Source organism: Corvus hawaiiensis, chromosome 8 (assembly GCF_020740725.1).
Source record: "Corvus hawaiiensis isolate bCorHaw1 chromosome 8, bCorHaw1.pri.cur, whole genome shotgun sequence".
Classification (NCBI taxonomy): domain Eukaryota; kingdom Metazoa; phylum Chordata; class Aves; order Passeriformes; family Corvidae; genus Corvus; species Corvus hawaiiensis.
This window is the reverse complement of record NC_063220.1, coordinates 16,113,068-16,130,810: the sequence shown is the minus strand read 5'-3', so window position 1 is coordinate 16,130,810 and position 17,743 is coordinate 16,113,068. Positions and strand designations below refer to the sequence as shown.

The 17,743-nt window shown below is 35.2% G+C and overlaps 1 protein-coding gene across 4 annotated transcripts in view; it reads left to right on the top strand.

The window, feature by feature from the left end:
• Positions 1-17,743, top strand: part of IDE (insulin degrading enzyme) — a 54,370-nt gene that overhangs the window by 25,873 nt on the left and 10,754 nt on the right. For 3 of the 4 annotated variants that reach the window (XM_048312083.1, XM_048312080.1, XM_048312082.1), the window contains exons 12-20: positions 1,911-2,013; positions 2,992-3,114; positions 3,730-3,812; positions 7,009-7,153; positions 9,805-9,915; positions 11,201-11,321; positions 12,826-12,917; positions 15,216-15,327; positions 16,396-16,563. In XM_048312083.1, coding sequence (XP_048168040.1) covers positions 1,911-2,013; positions 2,992-3,114; positions 3,730-3,812; positions 7,009-7,153; positions 9,805-9,915; positions 11,201-11,321; positions 12,826-12,917; positions 15,216-15,327; positions 16,396-16,563 — 1,058 coding nt within the window. Of the gene's footprint in view, positions 1-1,910; positions 2,014-2,991; positions 3,115-3,729; positions 3,813-7,008; positions 7,154-7,670; positions 7,816-9,804; positions 9,916-11,200; positions 11,322-12,825; positions 12,918-15,215; positions 15,328-16,395; positions 16,564-17,743 lie in introns of all 4 variants that reach the window. The other variant, XM_048312081.1, reaches the window with a different exon arrangement.

Sequence of the window (17,743 nt, the reverse complement as noted above, 5' to 3'; positions counted from 1 at the left end):
GGGACCGCAGCCAGTTGCACATACAAGAATATACAGAAGTAAATTGCATTTTTAGTTTGTTGTGTTCCATATCCATGAATGGATCAAGCCTAATTGCACTGGTTGTGTCTAAATATACTTTAAGCAGGTGCTGTTGAAAATTACCTGATTGCCTGTCTTGCTTTCCTGGTTCATTTCCACACTGTCTTAAATCATACGGATGTTCATAGTGCCATACAGGACAACAGGGAAGTGAAAAACAAAAATAATAATTGATGATTTTAGAGATGGATTGCAATGTACTGAAATACCTGCATGGCATAGTATTTCTACCTGGGGTGCTTCTCTTCCCCTCTTCTTGTGTCCTGGTCGTCTTTCCTGTTGGTCTTGTCTTAAGCTGTAATTCTTGGGCAGACAAAATGCCTTTTGATTAGTTTCTATTATTGTGGGTATGTTTTTGACAGCTCAAAATGTCAGTAATCATTCCAGTAGTGATTTGGGATAAAGGGAAGGCAGGAGGATTTCTTGAAGCAGAACTGCTTGAAGAATTACAATTTTGATTTCCACAGTTTTATTTTCTATACAGTGAGTATACAATTATTTTTAGCTCTTGAATTTTACTGTGTTTGTGCAGGAAATGTTTGGGTCCTTGGATTGTCACTACTGCTTGAGCATCAGTATGTTGGAGAAGGGTAGGAGGAGGAAATGTTGAATAACAGACATATTCTAACAGTATATTCTAGCATAAAACATCTTTGTCTTGCTGCTCTAAACATATGATTATTGGAATTTTATCAGGATAGTTTTTTCACTTAAAACGCTCACATCTTTGTCTTATTTTTATTATTTATTTATGCACAAAAAGACCTGCTAGGTTGCTCTGAAATTCTAAGAGACTTCATGGTTTTTGTAATCTCTTAGCAACTTCGTACCTGTGTTGTGGTTTAACCCCAGCCAGCAGCCAAGCCCCAGACAGCCACTCGCTCACTCACCTACCAGTGCAATCAGGGAGAGAATCAGAAGGGGTAAAAGCTGGAAAACTTGTGGGCTGAGATAAAGACAGTTTAATAGGGAAAGCAAAAGCTATGCACAGAGCAAAGCAAGGAATTAATTCACTGCTTCCCATGGGCAAGCAGGTGTTCAGCCATGCCCAGAACAGGTAATTGTGCTACCTTTCTGACCATTTCCGATTTCTTAGAAACATCTGTTTACTCTTGAAGCTAGCCACTTCCATTGAATACTCTTGTGTTGTAGATTGTTTAATAGAATTAGAGGAGTTTTCTTGATATCTATCACGTAGACTACTAAAAAAGTACTGATAAGGTTGTAATTTTCTTTATTCTGGACTTCTTCTTTTTTGGGTGTGTTCTATAGTTCAGGCAGCACCTGGATGATGCTCTTAGTCACATGGTTTAGTTTTAGGTAGTCCTGCAAGAAGCGAGGAGTTGAACGTGATGATCCTTAGGGGTCTCTTTTAACTCGAGGTTATCTATGATTCTATGACACTAGGACTAGGATAAAATTTCTCTAATCAGTATTTTCACGTATTTGGGTGTTGATACAGGTGATACGTAAAACAGAATCACTTCATGAGTTTTTTAGAAGACTGCAAGAACTGCTTTCTGTTTTCTGGAGCAACAACAGCGTCTAAAAAATAGAAATTGCATGCAGCACTACTGGTGTGTAACTCTAGGTTGTAACACTTTAGAAATAAACAGTGACATTAAATGACAATGGTAACCTGATTTCATGGTAAACCTTAGCATGTAGTTCAGTATACTTATACTTGCTGTTGTACCTTGTAATTGTCTAGGGGCTGTTTGCAGAAGTAAAGGTATTTGGTGATGGAGCAGAAACAGTGCTTGGAATAATTTCTCTGAGTCTTTTCTCAGACACATTCATGCCAAAGTGCTTTGTCTCTTTGTTTTCAGAGTTGCAATCGTTTCCAAGTCTTTTGAAGGAAAAACTGATCGAACAGAGGACTGGTATGGAACACAGTACAAGCAAGAAGCAATTTCCGATGAAGTTATTAAGGCATGTTAAAATTTGTAACATTACAATATCTGCAAATGAAAGTCAGTGGTAAATCCTTTGTCTAATTTTCCATTTAGTTGAAGGGACAGCTTAAATCTGCTGCTCTTCATAGCATAAAAATCATACACTGAGTCTGTTTAATGTTAAAGGAAGTAAGAATCTTAATTAGTTTTTAGATTTCAAATATTTATTACATAGGTTGGACATATTTTAATGGTTATAAACCATGTTAAGTACAGGGAATGTTATACTGTTTTCTCTGTAGAAGATCCCTAATATGCAGTGGCTGCTTAACAATGTAAGCATTAATTTTTAAAAACTTAAAACTCTCTATTGTATGTTAATGAACTGATCAGTACTTTAAAAAGTAGTTTTTTAAAACTATTATATGTAACTGTTTCTGAAGTTAGTTTTTGCAACATAGAAAGCAAGTATGTTTTGCTAGTTAAATGAGATTGTAAAAATCAAAACTCAAAAAAAGAAGGTGGGTAAATACTTACTGAAACTTGTTGTTGTTCTAATCTTCTAAGAAGATATGTCTGTAAAATGTACCTTAGGGCTGAATTGGACCTTCTGAGTGTGCTCTGAAGACATTGTATAGGAACACTTCCTTTAGCTTGACCATACTTATGTGCTTGATTAGAATTCTTGTTTAAGTGTTTAGTTTAATATCTTAATTTACAGTTCATGATAGCAGAAAATATAAAATATAAACCCACCTTTGTCTCTACTGTAAACTTTTCAAAATTATTTTTTATTTGTCATCCTTCTTCTAAAAGCAATTCATCCTGCAGATAGCCTACTCCAACTTGTTTTCCCAGCTATTTCTCTCTTGCCCTGTTATCTTAATAGTATTTACACATAGGGTAGTGGAATGCATTTTTAGATTTTTTTGTTCCATCATAAAATAAATAAGCACATATATGCTTTAATTAAGCAGAAATTGGCATAGCCTCATTGTTTCTCCTGTTGATCTAGAAATGGCAAAATGCTGACCTGAATGGGAAATTCAAGCTTCCAATGAAGAATGAGTTTATTCCTACAAATTTTGAGATCTTGCCATTGGAAAAAGATGCAACGCAGTACCCTGCCCTTGTCAAGGTAAACTGTCTGTATTTGTCGTGTTTGCTGCCTAACCTTCTGGGAAGTTAGTTAGAATTTAATTCCTCTCTTTTTTAAAATACAAATCATCTCATATTCCAAAGTATAGTAAACAAAAAAGTACAAAACTTCAATATATTGCTACAAGGACAGTAGAAAGTTCATTCTTGCTGAACTTTGGTTTATGACAATTTGTGTTCCTATGACAGTGAATCTAGATACAGCTTGAACTCTCTCTGCCCTTTTGAAAGTGTGTCAACAATTGATAAAAATAGCAGTAGAGCTGTTTATTCAGCCGGAGGGTGACTGCCACTCTTACATTTTTTTGACCAGTGTTGAGTAAGTCGAGTGTGTAGACAAGGCTGTTTTGTAACTGTATGGAGAACGCCTGTGATTGCATGGAAAAAGGGAGAGAAGTGTCATTTAATGATCTCAAAATATATTGAATATATCTATATTTACTGTATATATTGAACATAGCAATTCAAGCAATATGAATTTAAGGGGATAATTCTAAGCGACAATTTGAAGTGGTGAATAGACTTTTTTTTAAATAGTGGCATATACTGCAATTAAAAGTCAGATGACTTAATAAAACCTTTTTTCTTGACACAGGACACTGCTATGAGCAAACTATGGTTCAAGCAAGATGACAAATTTTTTTTGCCAAAAGCTTGTCTCAACTTTGAATTTTTCAGGTATGCAATGTTAACTATGTCACATAAAGTAGTCTCCAAAAGTTTCTTCTTTAGTGGGAATCTGTGTTTCTGCAGCAAAGACTTTCTTGCATGTATTGACACTTTAGAATCTTCATCCTTACTTTGAATATGTAATAAGGCTTAAATAGCAGGAATATGCAGTATTGAGTAGCATCATCTAAAATACGCAGTAATTGAGTAGCAAGAAATTGGATGTGCTCCTTCTATATTAACAGGAAAAGTTTATCTAAGAATAATTTTAAGCCAAATTTTCTTTTTATATTTTATTTACTATCCCTGAAATATACCTGCCAATAGAACCCACTACATATTGCAGTAGCCCTCTTTAGAAATAATTGTGTATTTTAAAATTAATTACTAAATCACAGCTATTTTAAGATGTGTTTTCTTTATGAAATGCTATTCTCAGAATGGTTTTAGGCTCAAGTCCTGTTTTCATTTGCATAATGCAAACCAGTTTAAAAAATGCTTAAAATTTTGGGATTTTACTTAACTGACACCCATAACTGATTGTATTTTATTTTTAGAAGAGCATTGTCTGTATTATCAATGAATGTTTGACCTCAAGATGTATGATAAAATGATGTAATGTTAATTCTGGTCTTGCATGATTTTCATCATAGGAAGATAATGTTTCTTTTTTAAGTGAGCATGACAATGATGGACCTTCTTAATGTTCCTTTCAAGTAATAAATTTCTAACATTTCAATTAAAAAAAATACTGCTGTTTTTAGAGTGCAGCTGTTTCTGTGTAGAACTGCTGAAAGCTAGAAAAAATTCGGGGACTCTCCTTTTGCCTAATTAAGTTATGTGTTGGAAGGACCATTGTGGGGGCTCCCGTAGATGCACTGTTGAATTCTTGTTTTGAGAGACCACTTGAAATTTTTATTGCAGGAGAAAGATTTACAGAGGTTTTTTTTCAGAGTGCGTCATGTCTTGGTACTGGTTTTGGTACTAGTTGGGGAAAATAGGTTGCCTGGGCATTTTCTCTTTTTGCTTTTTGAAACCACAGGCCAGATGTTACAACTGTTTCAACTTCGGTGTGTCAGGAAGTGGAGGAGCAAAACGGTAACTCCCCATCTCTTACTCGGAGAACAATAGCTGCAGTGCTTTGCCTTCTTTGTTCGTTCTTCATGGCTTTTCCTTGTACTATGTTTGGCCAAAATCCAATGAAGGATTTTACTGATGGACACTGAGTTTATAGTTGCAGTGGTTTTTAAATCAATTCAGGTGAACTATAAGTGGTCCAGTCTCTAATAGTTTGTGAATGAATAGAAGATAGTAATTTGGTTTATGTAGAGCACACAAAGGTATAAATGTCTCCACATACACACAATATCATAGAATCGTTTGTGTTGGAAGGGACATGTAAAGGTCCAGTCCAACCCTCCTGCAACAAGCAGAGATATCTTGGCTATACCATGTAGTGTGCTGATGTTTTGAAAATTCTTTAAAGGTAGCAACTCAGCACTTCAGTGTTGATTCCAGCTCCGTCACTTAACAGCTGTTTGAAAGAGGCAAAGGCTAGACTTCACAGGTTTTTTTAAATGCATCATTAGTGATTGAGTTGTTCTACTTCTTTGAGTCTAGTAAAAAAAAAAAGGTAAACTAGAAATAAGCATTTGTTTACAAAACTGTCAGTAATAGGAAGCAACTCCCAGAACAGTGTTGTAATAATTGTTTTCTGTTACTTTTCACTTGAGGATTAATGATCTAGTAGCTGTGATTTTTTTCAAAACTTGCAGTTGGCCTTTGCCAGCTAAGTGAGAACACAGAATTTATAACTGATACAGACATAGTAATCACTCAAACTGATTAAGTCTGTATTCTAGTATCAAAATGCTAAATAATATAATGAGTTTGGAGGAAGGTTTATAGGATTGACCTACGTTTTGCTTTGAATTTGATCTTAATTAAAAATTTCAATAGTAATTGCATTTATATCATTGGGCATATTGAAATTGCTCAGTTTGGGGAAATCTCATTGTAGGGAGAAATGCAAATACCCGTCCTTTTGTCTTTTTTACTGACCTGTTTGTTTAATCTGGGTTAAGATTTCAGGCTACAGCAGGCTGTGCTTCTCAAATAGATATTTCTAAAATTATTTATTTAGTTTGTTAAAATCCCTTCCTGTGCTTCCTTTTCTTAGTCTAAAAGGAAGGAGAAGCTAAAAGCTAGGAGGAACCTTCTTAAAAATACCTTTGCAATGTGTTTTGAAGTTATTGGTTTGTGTGTTGTGGTCGTGTGATCTTTGCTTTACTAAGTTAATGTTGATACACACAGTGAAATACCCTGCTGTATAGGTGTAAACAAATGTAATAGCATGTCTCTGAACATCTGACTGCTTCAGGAAAAGAAATGCCAATAGCATGGGTTTGAATTGCAAGCCATATCCTGACAGCAAATGCTTCAGATACTGCTGATTATTTCCATGAAATTGGTAGTGAATTTACATGCACTTCAGAGACTTTAGAAATACATATAGTACACATGACTTGGCTTGACTTCTCAAATCTTTAAAACACACAGGTATGTAACAATTAGCACAGTTGAAACATGGCTTGAGTCTTTGAGTTGCATTTCTCTTTTTGAGAAATTTGCGACAGTGTTGTGTGTGATCATGTGCTTCTAATGCAACAGTAGGTTTTGGGGAGTTATTGCCATTAAAAAGATAACACAAAAAATTACGGTAGTAAGAAAATGGGTATGTCAGACTTGTCTCCAGAGCTGAACTTGGCATGTACTGCATATTTTCATACCACAAATTGTTGAACTCCTAATTTTTGTAATAGAAACGGATCGTGTATGAGTATTAATTAATGTTCAGTACGTGGACTTTCATTTTGGTCTGTTAAATTATGTTGGTGTGTTTAGTTTCTTTTACTCCTGGTGAATTCTGACTGTGCAGCCATGTAAATAAAACATGTCTTGATTTATGAGCACGAATAGAATATGTCTGGGATCTTGACTGTATTTAGGCATCAAACCATAAGCAAGCTAAGTAACTCTTTTCAGGTATATTCACATTTGGCTTTGAAATAGGAATCCTTCATAATGGGATCCATCAGCATAAAATCACAGAAGATACTGTTTCCTTCAGATCAAACTTAAAAGGCCAAAAGAAACAGAAAAATAATTTTAAACTGCATATTTTACTTTCAACATTTTCTTCCAGCCCATTTGCTTACGTGGATCCCTTGCATTGTAACATGGCCTATTTGTACCTTGAGCTACTCAAAGACTCCCTCAACGAGTATGCATATGCAGCAGAACTAGCTGGCTTGAACTATGATCTCCAAAATACCATCTATGGGATGTATGTAAGTACCCAAATCAAGGAAAAGCTTAGAGCCTTAAAACTACTTCCACTCATCAACATTTTTATATTGATTTGATGGAAGGACTTCTATTTAAAAAATAAAGGCTGTTAGTCCTTTTGATCTTGGTTATTAACCATCCTTTCTTTGATTTGAATTTTAAGTTGAATTTTGTTAAAAGTCTTCAACAGTCTTTCAGTTCATATTAAGCAAATTTTTGTCTTTATTTTTATATCATTTGTGAAATTAATTAGTTGTAAGATTTCTTCCTCCATTAAAAAAAAGGCAACCCTAATCCAAGCTTACATATCTATTGGTCAGATATCTACCAAAACTTTCTGACTGATGGGGTAAAAGACCCCTTTTCATGCTATTAAATAAACAGTATACTTCTGCTTTTCTGTTCAAGAACTACTGATCATGAGGCTGCATATACATACTCTTCAGTCATGTTTCTTCATCCATTACCTTGTCACTGCCTGAGGTATCAAAGCATTTCTTTTGTTTTTCTTTTTGTTAGTCGCTACATTTATGCTGATCCTCTCCATTGCAACATGACATACCTGTTTATCAGGTTATTGAAGGATGATTTAAAAGAGTATACATATGCAGCACGCCTCTCAGGTTTGGTCTATGGCATTGCATCAGGAATGAATGCAATACTTGTAAGTAAGAAAAAAACGCAGGAGGAAATGAAACAGTTTGGGAGTTGCTGAGCTTGGAGAAACATTTGACTTCTGCATTTCTAAATGAGATGGTTAATGTTTTTTTTCCTTGCATATATCTCATGAATTAAAGGCGGTGCAAGACTGTATTTTAATCAGTACTGAGTGACCTGTTTAAGATTGCAGTGACTTGTGAACATGGGTGTAGTGCAATTGTTGCATTCTGGTTCACATTTTTACTTGCTTGCATGATAATCTGGAAAGTACTATTGCTGGTTTCTGTATAAAAAGATTAACTTTTCTGTTGAATGAATCCTCAACTTCACAGATTTTGCTATAATTCTCTAATTCTGCTGTAGTGAGCTGTGGAAATGGATTGTGCATGTGTTCATTAGAATGCAATGCTGGATATTTATGCCTTTTTCTTTTGTTTTTATCACATATTTTATAATCTGTTATAAAGGGCTGACAATACTTGATAAATACTGGTATTCTGATAAATGGTTATTTCTTACTCAGCTTCTCCTATGGGATTTATGATAGGAGGTTTTAGTAGTCTCTCTTGAAGTTCCGTTCAAAGCTTTTGTTAACCACCCTTACATTCTAGAATGTCTTTCGAAATGTCCTGTAGAAGTGTTATTTTCCAAAGCATTTTAGTAGAAGAATGTACTGTATATTGGCTTTACATTTTCTATATGAGAGAGTGCTGCAATTTTTTTTTTATCTGACATAAATCCAATTTCCTGGTTGCATTCACTTGACTTATTGCAAACATGGTTTCAAAGCTTGCTGATGTTTCTATGATCAGAGTTAATTCCTTTTAAAAAAAAAAGTGTAATTTTCTTCATTTTTAGTCAAAGTTAGTTTAAATATTGAGAACTTGTAATATTCTTTTCTGTAGTGTGAGAAGTTTCATAATTAATAAGTGTAACTGTATTATATTGATGCTTTGAGCATAGGCAGATGCTACTCTGAAAAGTCGCCCATGGTGATTGTTGAACATTGGGTTCCTATGCTGATTTAGGATACCAACCTTTGTCATAAATCCTTTTATGATAACTTTTTCTTCAAATTCATTCAAGTTCAGCTGTGTTTCAGCAACTACAGAACAAAAAAATTCTTCCTTCTGAAAAGCAGAAATCCCATCTGTATGTTGGTTTATGTTCTAAAGTTAAGTTTTACTCTTAATTATTAAACTGCACAAATCCAATCAAATTCCTTTTTGATTGGATTTGTGCAGTTGGATTCCAAGTGATTCCAATCGATTCAATTTTGGTTCAAGATACCAAATTTTGAAGTTTTCCCTGCAAAAATGACCTTTTAATGCCTTTTTTGCCAGAGAAATTTTCTGTAGCTTGATGAAATCTTACAGTAATTTTAAAGTTTTATGTTATTTTTAAAATGAGCAAGTTTATTTCATTTATACTTTCAAAAATATGTATGATCAGATCAATGTATCATTACAATTGCAGAATAACTACCCTGATGTTTCAGCTCAGCAGCATCCTGATTATAAAATATGCTGCTGTTTACGGCACCCCTTTTTTGTAGTATTGCTTACTTCCACTTAAATATTCTTTGATCAACAACAGAGATAAGGGTGAAAGTAAATTGGAGAGAGTGTTTTAGAAGGCTGTGAATCTAGACTTCATTGCTAAAGTGAGAAACCTAAATTAAAACCATTTCAGTACTCCAAGACTCAACATTGTGATCATTAAAAATCTGTATTCTGAGTACAGTTTACTTACACCAACATGAAATTACATTAATTCTGTGCATTTAGAACTCCTGTGCAAATACGCAATATTATATTTGTCAGTAACTTTTTGGTGGGTAAAGGGATTTAACTTAAGAATTATTAAATGTTCAGTAACGGTGAATTTAGCGTAAGTATTGAAAATGTAGTGCTCCTTGAATTATGCAAAACGTGGTAATGGTTTTATTCTTTTATCTTCCACATTTAAAGCAACTTATGCACTTTTTCCGTAGCTCTCTGTAAAAGGTTATAATGACAAGCAACATATCTTGCTCAAGAAGATCATTGAGAAAATGGCTACTTTTGAGATCGATGAAAAGCGATTTGAAATTATCAAGGAAGCGGTAAGCTGCATGAGAAATGCACATTTTGGAGTAATTGCAAGTTGAATGCATTGACTTGTTAGGAAATCTGAGGGCTGACTATCCATGGAAATAGAGAGTGAAATTCTGTTAGTGGGACTTCAGATGCTTTTTTCTTTTTTGTGGCTGTGAGTTCCTCAGAGTTGTGTATATAACATTGTTTGGTTAAAAATAACTGGTCCTGGAGTATTTTTTTAGCTAGTCTTTCTTACGATGTGTCAAGGAAGCACAGCTTGCTTTGGTAGGAGTAGAAATCTAAGTAGGGGGATGGAGGGGCAAATCTTAACTTTATATCCTGTTTTGCAATTTGGAAAGGTTTCAGTAGGACCTAGCCATAAAAGAAGTGGGAAATGGGTGAAAGGGGAAAGGAAGTGTTGAAAAAGTTTGCAACATTTCTTTTCCCCAAATTTGTCTTGGCTCCTGTGCCAAGATCCTTTGGTGCACAGGTAACCACCTGGTTTAGTACATGTTGATTTCTAGAAGTTACATCACATGGGGAGATTGCAGTTTTCTCCTCATGTCTACATTAAACAAGATAAGGGAGATACCAACTTCTGGCTTGTGTTTGGAGCAGATATAAGGATATATCCTCAGCAACCTGAGGCTCACTGTTGGTCACTCATGTGCCCTGAAATGAGTTACTTTTTTCCTATGCTGGAAATGCTTCCAGTCTGCCAAACTATTAGTTTGTGCTTTCCAGTTTCTCCGGTAGAGGAAAAAGGTTTTGCTTATTTTGTAGAAGTGCAGCTGGACTAGAAAAGAGGGTTTTTTTGCAGAAGCTCTCTGGTTCTTCTCTCATACCTCCTTTATCCATGCAAAAAATTCAAAGAATTTTCCAGATGCTCCAGTTTTTGTCTAATCCAGTCAGCCAAAGGAGGCAACAGGGAGAAAAATACATTTTCTTTTAGCAGTATTTTCCCACCCCTGGTCAGTCATCATAGAATGCAGATTTCCTGGGCAGAGCAACTTGATCTAAGTTATTGTTTAATTGCAATAGTTTAATTTCTAGACGTTAATTTTATGGACAAGTTTGATTTCATGCTCATTTCAACCATCTTAATGGTTTTTGCTGAATCCAAAGGCTCAGAAGCCCACATTATTACTGAGGTCATTTAACACAATTTTTTCACCGTTCTAACAAGCAAGAGAACGTTCTCAATATCTGAGTTGTATCTTTTTGATGCAAAGTTGAGAGTGCAGTGTTAATATTTTATGTTCAGAACTCTGTTTCTAAATTTCTAATTTGAACCTAATTATTTTGGTTTAGTACATGAGATCACTTAACAACTTCAGGGCTGAACAGCCTCACCAGCATGCAATGTATTATCTCCGACTCCTGATGACAGAAGTTGCTTGGACCAAAGATGAATTAAAAGAAGCTCTAGATGGTAATGTTCTGCCGCTTTGTTGGTTTTTTTATGTTACTTAACTATTGAGGATACTTGTTTTGACCTCTGCTCACTATTCAAGTGAACCCCCTGCAGTGCCAGACCTGAGCTGATGCTGGCCTTGCTGCACTTGCCCTCCAGTTTCAGGGAAGTAGAGTAGGTCATGGAAAAGGTCTCAAATGGCAAAACTTGCAGGTAGAAGTTCAGGCAAAACTTGACCAACTTTGTGGGTATGAACCTGGATATGGTGAATCCAATACTTAATCAACATTGGTAAAATCATTTGGCTCTAGTTGGCATCTTACAGGCACATTGGAATGTATCCGCACTGTACTTCCCAATGTGCAAACTGTTTCGTTTTTTCTGTTATTGGGGAGTCCTAGCTTATGTTTCTGTAGGTAATAAAGAACCGTAGCTAATTAAGAAAAAATAAATACTTTCTGTAGATAATGACAACAATGATGAAGAATAAAGAGTATTGTGGCTCTAAACAAAGAGTAGGCACCCCAGTATATTTGAAGGAAGAAGAAATTTCAAATTAAGAGATTTAATTGATGTTTCAAGTCCAGATGGAGTGGGATTCTGAGCAACCAGCCTAGTGGAAGGTGTCCCTGCCCATGGTAGGGGTGTCGGAACTAGACGATCTTTAAGGTCCCTTTCAACCCAAGCCATTCTGTGGTGATTCTTTGTAGTAATAGCTGAAGAACTTTTCCCTACCTGCATTTTACTGTGTTGTATTAAAAGGCTGTTCCTGGGACAGTTTGCAAAATGTCTTGTAATATCTTCTTGGAATACACCAAGACATTATTTTCAAGAATACCTGGTTTTTGTATTTATTATTATATTGATTTGATTCAGAACACATATCCATGAACATCCCATGCATTCAACCATCCTTTCTCTTATTCCATTGATTCTATGTGTTAAACTATACTTTGAGTACATATGAAAACTGCTTTGCAAGGGCAGGCTGGATAGAATGTGTATGTGTTGTGCATGTGTCCTCTAGAATATATTGCCAAAGTACTTGTGTCTTGTTTGTTGCAAAGTTAATATTAAAACATTATATTTGAGTTGAGGTTCTTTTTTTAGTCCGGATGGTAAATGCACAGTGTGCTTCTTGAACACTATAAACTACATGTTGGTTTTTTAGTTAATAACTAAGGCTTTTCCTTGGAACACCACCTGAATAATTGCAACTGTTTTCTCTGGAGAATGAGTGTTTGTTCAGCATGATTGGAAAGGCAGCTTTTCTTTCCTTTTTTTTTTTTGAATCTGGGTCAAGACAGCATGTGAATTCTAAGTGAAATAAACTATATGATGAGTGCTGCTGTTTAGACCTGGAAGCATTCCAATGTTGCATTTTTAAGCAGGGATTCACTTCTTCATAATGACAAATTTCTCCTCCTGAGAAATGCGCTGTATCTAATGATGACTTAGGCTTAGGTCCTTCATAATTTAAAAATGCATTTGAGTGATTTAACTGTCTAAATATCTATTGTAGATGTCACTCTTCCCCGTCTCAAGGCCTTCATAGCACAGCTGTTGTCACGGTTACACATCGAAGCTCTTCTCCATGGCAATATAACAAAACAGGTTGGTGTGATACTTTCTTAATAAAACAATTTTTATTTAAAAGCAGCATAAAAATGGAACACTAGTTTAATCTTTGCAGATCTTAAAGCAGTTTTGCCAAATGTGATTTCATAATTTAACTTTGTACTTTTTTATCTTTATGGGAGTATGAGAGTGTAATTTTTTCCACTTTAGATTTATTAAGCTGAGTGCTGCCTCTATATTGCTCTTGGAAATTTAATAAAAACAACTTAGGATCTATGTATTTGAAAGTCTGCTGCATGTCATTACTGTGATCAAGCCGCAAAAGGAATGGTGTTCTGCAGATCTTGCTTTTTTCCATTAAAAACTTTCAGAATAACTAGCAAAGATTTAAGAATCCAGTATCCTTCCAAATTAAGTAGTTTGCACATAGCTATACAGGAATGGTGGACCATAAAAAAGCCAAGTGTCAGCTCTCAGTTAGGGAAGTAAAACTCAGAAAACATTTGCTTTGTCTTCCATTAAGATAGTAACAGCTTGTATTTGCGTATGAAATCTTAATACTTGATATACATACCAATACAAAATGTAGTACTTTTCTTGTATGTTTTTGCAGTCCTTTTTCATAAAGCTTGTTTACAGTATTTTGTGTTGCAACAGCTCTGGGATAGTTTACTAGCAGGAGCTGTTATAAATACACTGCTAGTGACTGCTGAATGTATGGAGAAGAAAATTAACTAGTACAGAAGGGAAAAATAAGAGAGGAAGGAGCTAATAGCATGGAGAGACAAACTTTTTCAAGACTGTCTCTAAAGTACTTGTTAAAAAATTTTGTAGAGTATTCTTCTTGCAGAGAAATTAAAAAATAATCTCCTTTTCCTTACTTCTTTCTTTTGTGTTTGTATATGAAGGTCAGTTCCTTCTAGAAATAGGACTGAATGTCCAGATGTTTTAGATTTCCATGATGATGCAGTTATATCAGAGAAGTGTATTCTTTACTTGGCATAGTGGGTGGCTATTGAAAGTCCTACAGCTAAAGAGCTGGGAATGATGTCCTGGTACACCCATAACTCTGTAGTGTTTAGAAATCATCTGCAAACCTGAATAGATGCAAGTAGGAAAAGTTGTCTGTCCTTCAGTACCCATGATGTGATAATCATTGACAAAGCTCAGCAATTTTAACCTGGACCTAAGATTTTTTCCAACTAAAACCAAAATCTACATTGTCTTGTGACACCTTTCAATAATGAAAAAAAATTTTGGTGAATCTGGACTTGAAAAATTGGATTTATCTAGCTGCATGAAATTCATATTTTTTTCTTTGATTTCACTCTGATACTTGCTTTTTCTTTGGCAATTTCTTAATTTGCTGCAAGTGAATGAATAGTAAAGTAATCCTGTTCAGAGCATCTGTCTGAGCAGTCTTCTTGTCAGTATTTTAATATGGTGACTTGATTGAAAGAATACGTAGGATTTTTCTCTAACTTTTTAAACTGTGGTTTTTAGACCTCAATCTTTTTGTCTTTGATACTGTGAGGGGGTTTTGGTGGTGTTGGTAGGGTGTATGTTTATTAAGTTTTCAAACATTTTGCATGTTTCTGATAAAATCACTTGTGTGAGTTTATGGCAATGCAGAGAGAGAGATTTTAGCTTTCAGCCAAAACTATTTTGTAGCAAGTTACTGTAATTTCCAGTGTGCAGGCTACAAGAACACATAACCCTTAAGAGGTGAAGCTATTGAAGTTAAATCCTTGAATGAAACTAACGACTTCTATTTTTTTTCACTATTTATATATTTTTTTAATTATTATTGTAATCCATCTAATAAAAGAAAGTATTTGGGCAATGAGTCTTAACACCACCAACACATCAATGAAATGCATCCATGACCGTAACCATTTGTTTTCTGAAAATTTTTATCTATTGAAATGCCATTTGCTTTGCAAACATACATTTAAGATATCTCATTTTCAAACTTTGAAAGAAGACCACATGAAGTGGTGGAGGGAAAGTGGGGGGGAAAAAAAAAAAAAAGGCAGCCCATTGAGCTTTAATTTCAGAAGCACTGAGCCCTGGGGAGAAGTAGAAGTAGTTAAACATGTAAACAATTCAAACATAAAGAAGACACAAAAAAACTTTTGCCCTCCACACTCCCACTTTCTCTCATCTACTTAACTTCTACTGTATTTGTATTGAATTACAATATCCCTACTTTCTATTCCTGATTTTTTTTTTCTTTTCTCTCACAGCACCATCAGTAATTGGAAAGTCTTATCTTGCTGTTCAATACAGAATAACTAATGATTATTAAAAATCATCTTCTGTTTTCTTTTCCAGGCTGCATTAGGAATTATGCAGATGGTTGAGGACACTCTCATTGAGCATGCTCATACAAAGCCACTCCTTCCCAGCCAGCTAGTGAGATACAGAGAAGTGCAACTTCCTGACAGTAAGTTAAATTATTTATTTACGATATTTAAGGCACATTAAATTGAGATTCTCCTTGCTAACAAAATTTTAAAATGCATATTAATGTGTTGCTAGGAGTGTGTTTTGAAGTCAAACTTACTCCAAGTTATTTTAAGCTTCAGAAATATAGTTAGGGTGTGGTTTTACTAATAAAATTATGTACTAATACATGATCTTTCTAGGCTACTTGACAATTAATTTGATTTCATTTTTAATTTGTGTATGTAAATGGGACTTCTAGGGATGACTTGGATGATCTTTTAGGTGATTGCCAGCCCAAAGCCCTTCTGTGATCATATGATTCTGCAATTCAGTTCTAAGTGACTTGTTATAATTTATGGAAATAAGAGCCCTGTCCCACTCTCTCCTACACATAGTATATACATTTGAATAAACACCATTCTTTGAACATTTCTGAGTATTAATTGACCATTAAGTTGAGAATTACCCGTAATGACTCTTTGGAAAAATGAAAAGTTCTTACACAAATAACTCTTTTTTTCTTACACAAATTCTTTTGGTCCTGTAGTGCTTGTATGCTTTTACTTCCATGGTGAAAAAAGTGATTTTTTATAAGAAGGAGGTTCAAGGTATTGCTGCGAGTGATGACGTATGTAGCTATACAGACAAGATAAATTACCCATAGTTGATTGTCTGTGGAAGCTACCATGTACAAAAGAAGCTGTTGGTATTAAATGCTGAGTTATTTTTAATGTTCATAATAGTTTCTGGCAGATTGTCTTTAGAAACTGTTTACACAGTAGAGGCAATGCAGAATTTCACTGCCGTTCCAAAAATATTTGCTTCAAGAGAAGCAGCCAGTTCCAGTTTACTTGCTGATATTTCCAAGTGCTGACATTGTGATGTTAAAATAAGACAGTCTTTTCTTGTCTCATGAAAAGTATGCTCTTAGTGGAAATTCTGCTTTTACAGTCCTCAACCATTTATTGTAATTCCATTCCACAAATGTTAGATCAGTATCTTTTTAATTGTGGACAATAAGAATGTACACTTTCATGAGCTTCAATGTTTTAATTTTGTCTTTTAGGAGGTTGGTTTGTGTATCAACAGAGAAATGAAGTTCATAACAACTGTGGCATTGAAATATATTACCAGACAGACATGCAGAGCACTTCTGAGAATATGTTTTTGGAGCTCTTTTGCCAGATTATCTCAGAACCATGCTTCAACACTCTGCGTACCCAGGAGCAGTTAGGTGAGTTCTCCGGAGCGTTCGTGTGTCTGTGTACACACAAGCTGTCACAGTCACGCGCTCACACGAGACCTGAGGAGGTGTTCTCTCCCTGCTTAGTGAATGCCATTTAAAGGGCACTTGGTAGATGTAAATCATCTTAACTGCTGATGACTCAAAGAAATTTTACTGTGCACAGAGTCTAAAATAAGAGCAAGCAGGCATGATTTTTAAGGTATCTGAAATACCTGAAATCAACTCCGACTAAAAAAAGTGCAATCACTGTACAGAAAACTTCGTGTTAGAATTTACCGAAAGGAGATTGGATCAGTTCCCTAAATTTCTAGATCTTCTTAAAGAACCAGAAGTAGTTTGATCGTTTCTGCTTGTGATCCTACTTCTAGGTGCACTTCATGATTCCTAGAATCACAGAATCATTGATGTTGGAAAAGACCTCTAAGATCACTGAGTTAAATTATAAGTCCTATTTTAGGAATACTGCTGTGCGGGTAATAGTAAGCTACCATGTTGGTGAAGACCTAAATACGTTTCAGGCTTTTTAAGACTATAGCTGTTCACTAATAAGTACAAATAATTGTTACCTGAACCAGTAAGCCTGAGAACTGGTGAGGTATTCCAAACAGAGTAAGGAGGAGAGGCAGGGACTTTGCATGACAGCTCACATGATTGAAATACTGGTGAGGAGGAGTACAGGTTTCCTGAAGGTAAGAAGCAGACAAATATTTTTCAGTGTGATGACTGCCAGGGATGTCAGGCAAGATTAGGCTTTACATGAGCAACTAGCAGAACCAGCCATACAATATTTATCATAGGAACTTCAGCTATCTATATACCTTCTGAAAATAGGATAGAACCCAGGGTATTTAACAGGTTTTTGAAGTGTGCTGGTGGCCGGTTTTGTATAGAAGTTGGAAGTAACAGCTAAAGAGAGCGGGGGGGAACTGAGGAAGAACTGGTTTAGTCCAGCACTTCATAATTGCCAAATAATAGAGTTCATGAGACTTAGGAGGGGAGACAGTAGAAATACCATCAAAATCCAGTAAACTTTGTGGAATTGTTAGTAAGATTTCTGAGACATCTTAGGGAAAAAGAAGTTCAGGAATTAGCAGTTTGCTAAACAGTACAATTAGTAACAAGAATTCTTTCAATAAAAGTTTAAGCAGTATGAGAAGGTGGAGGAGAA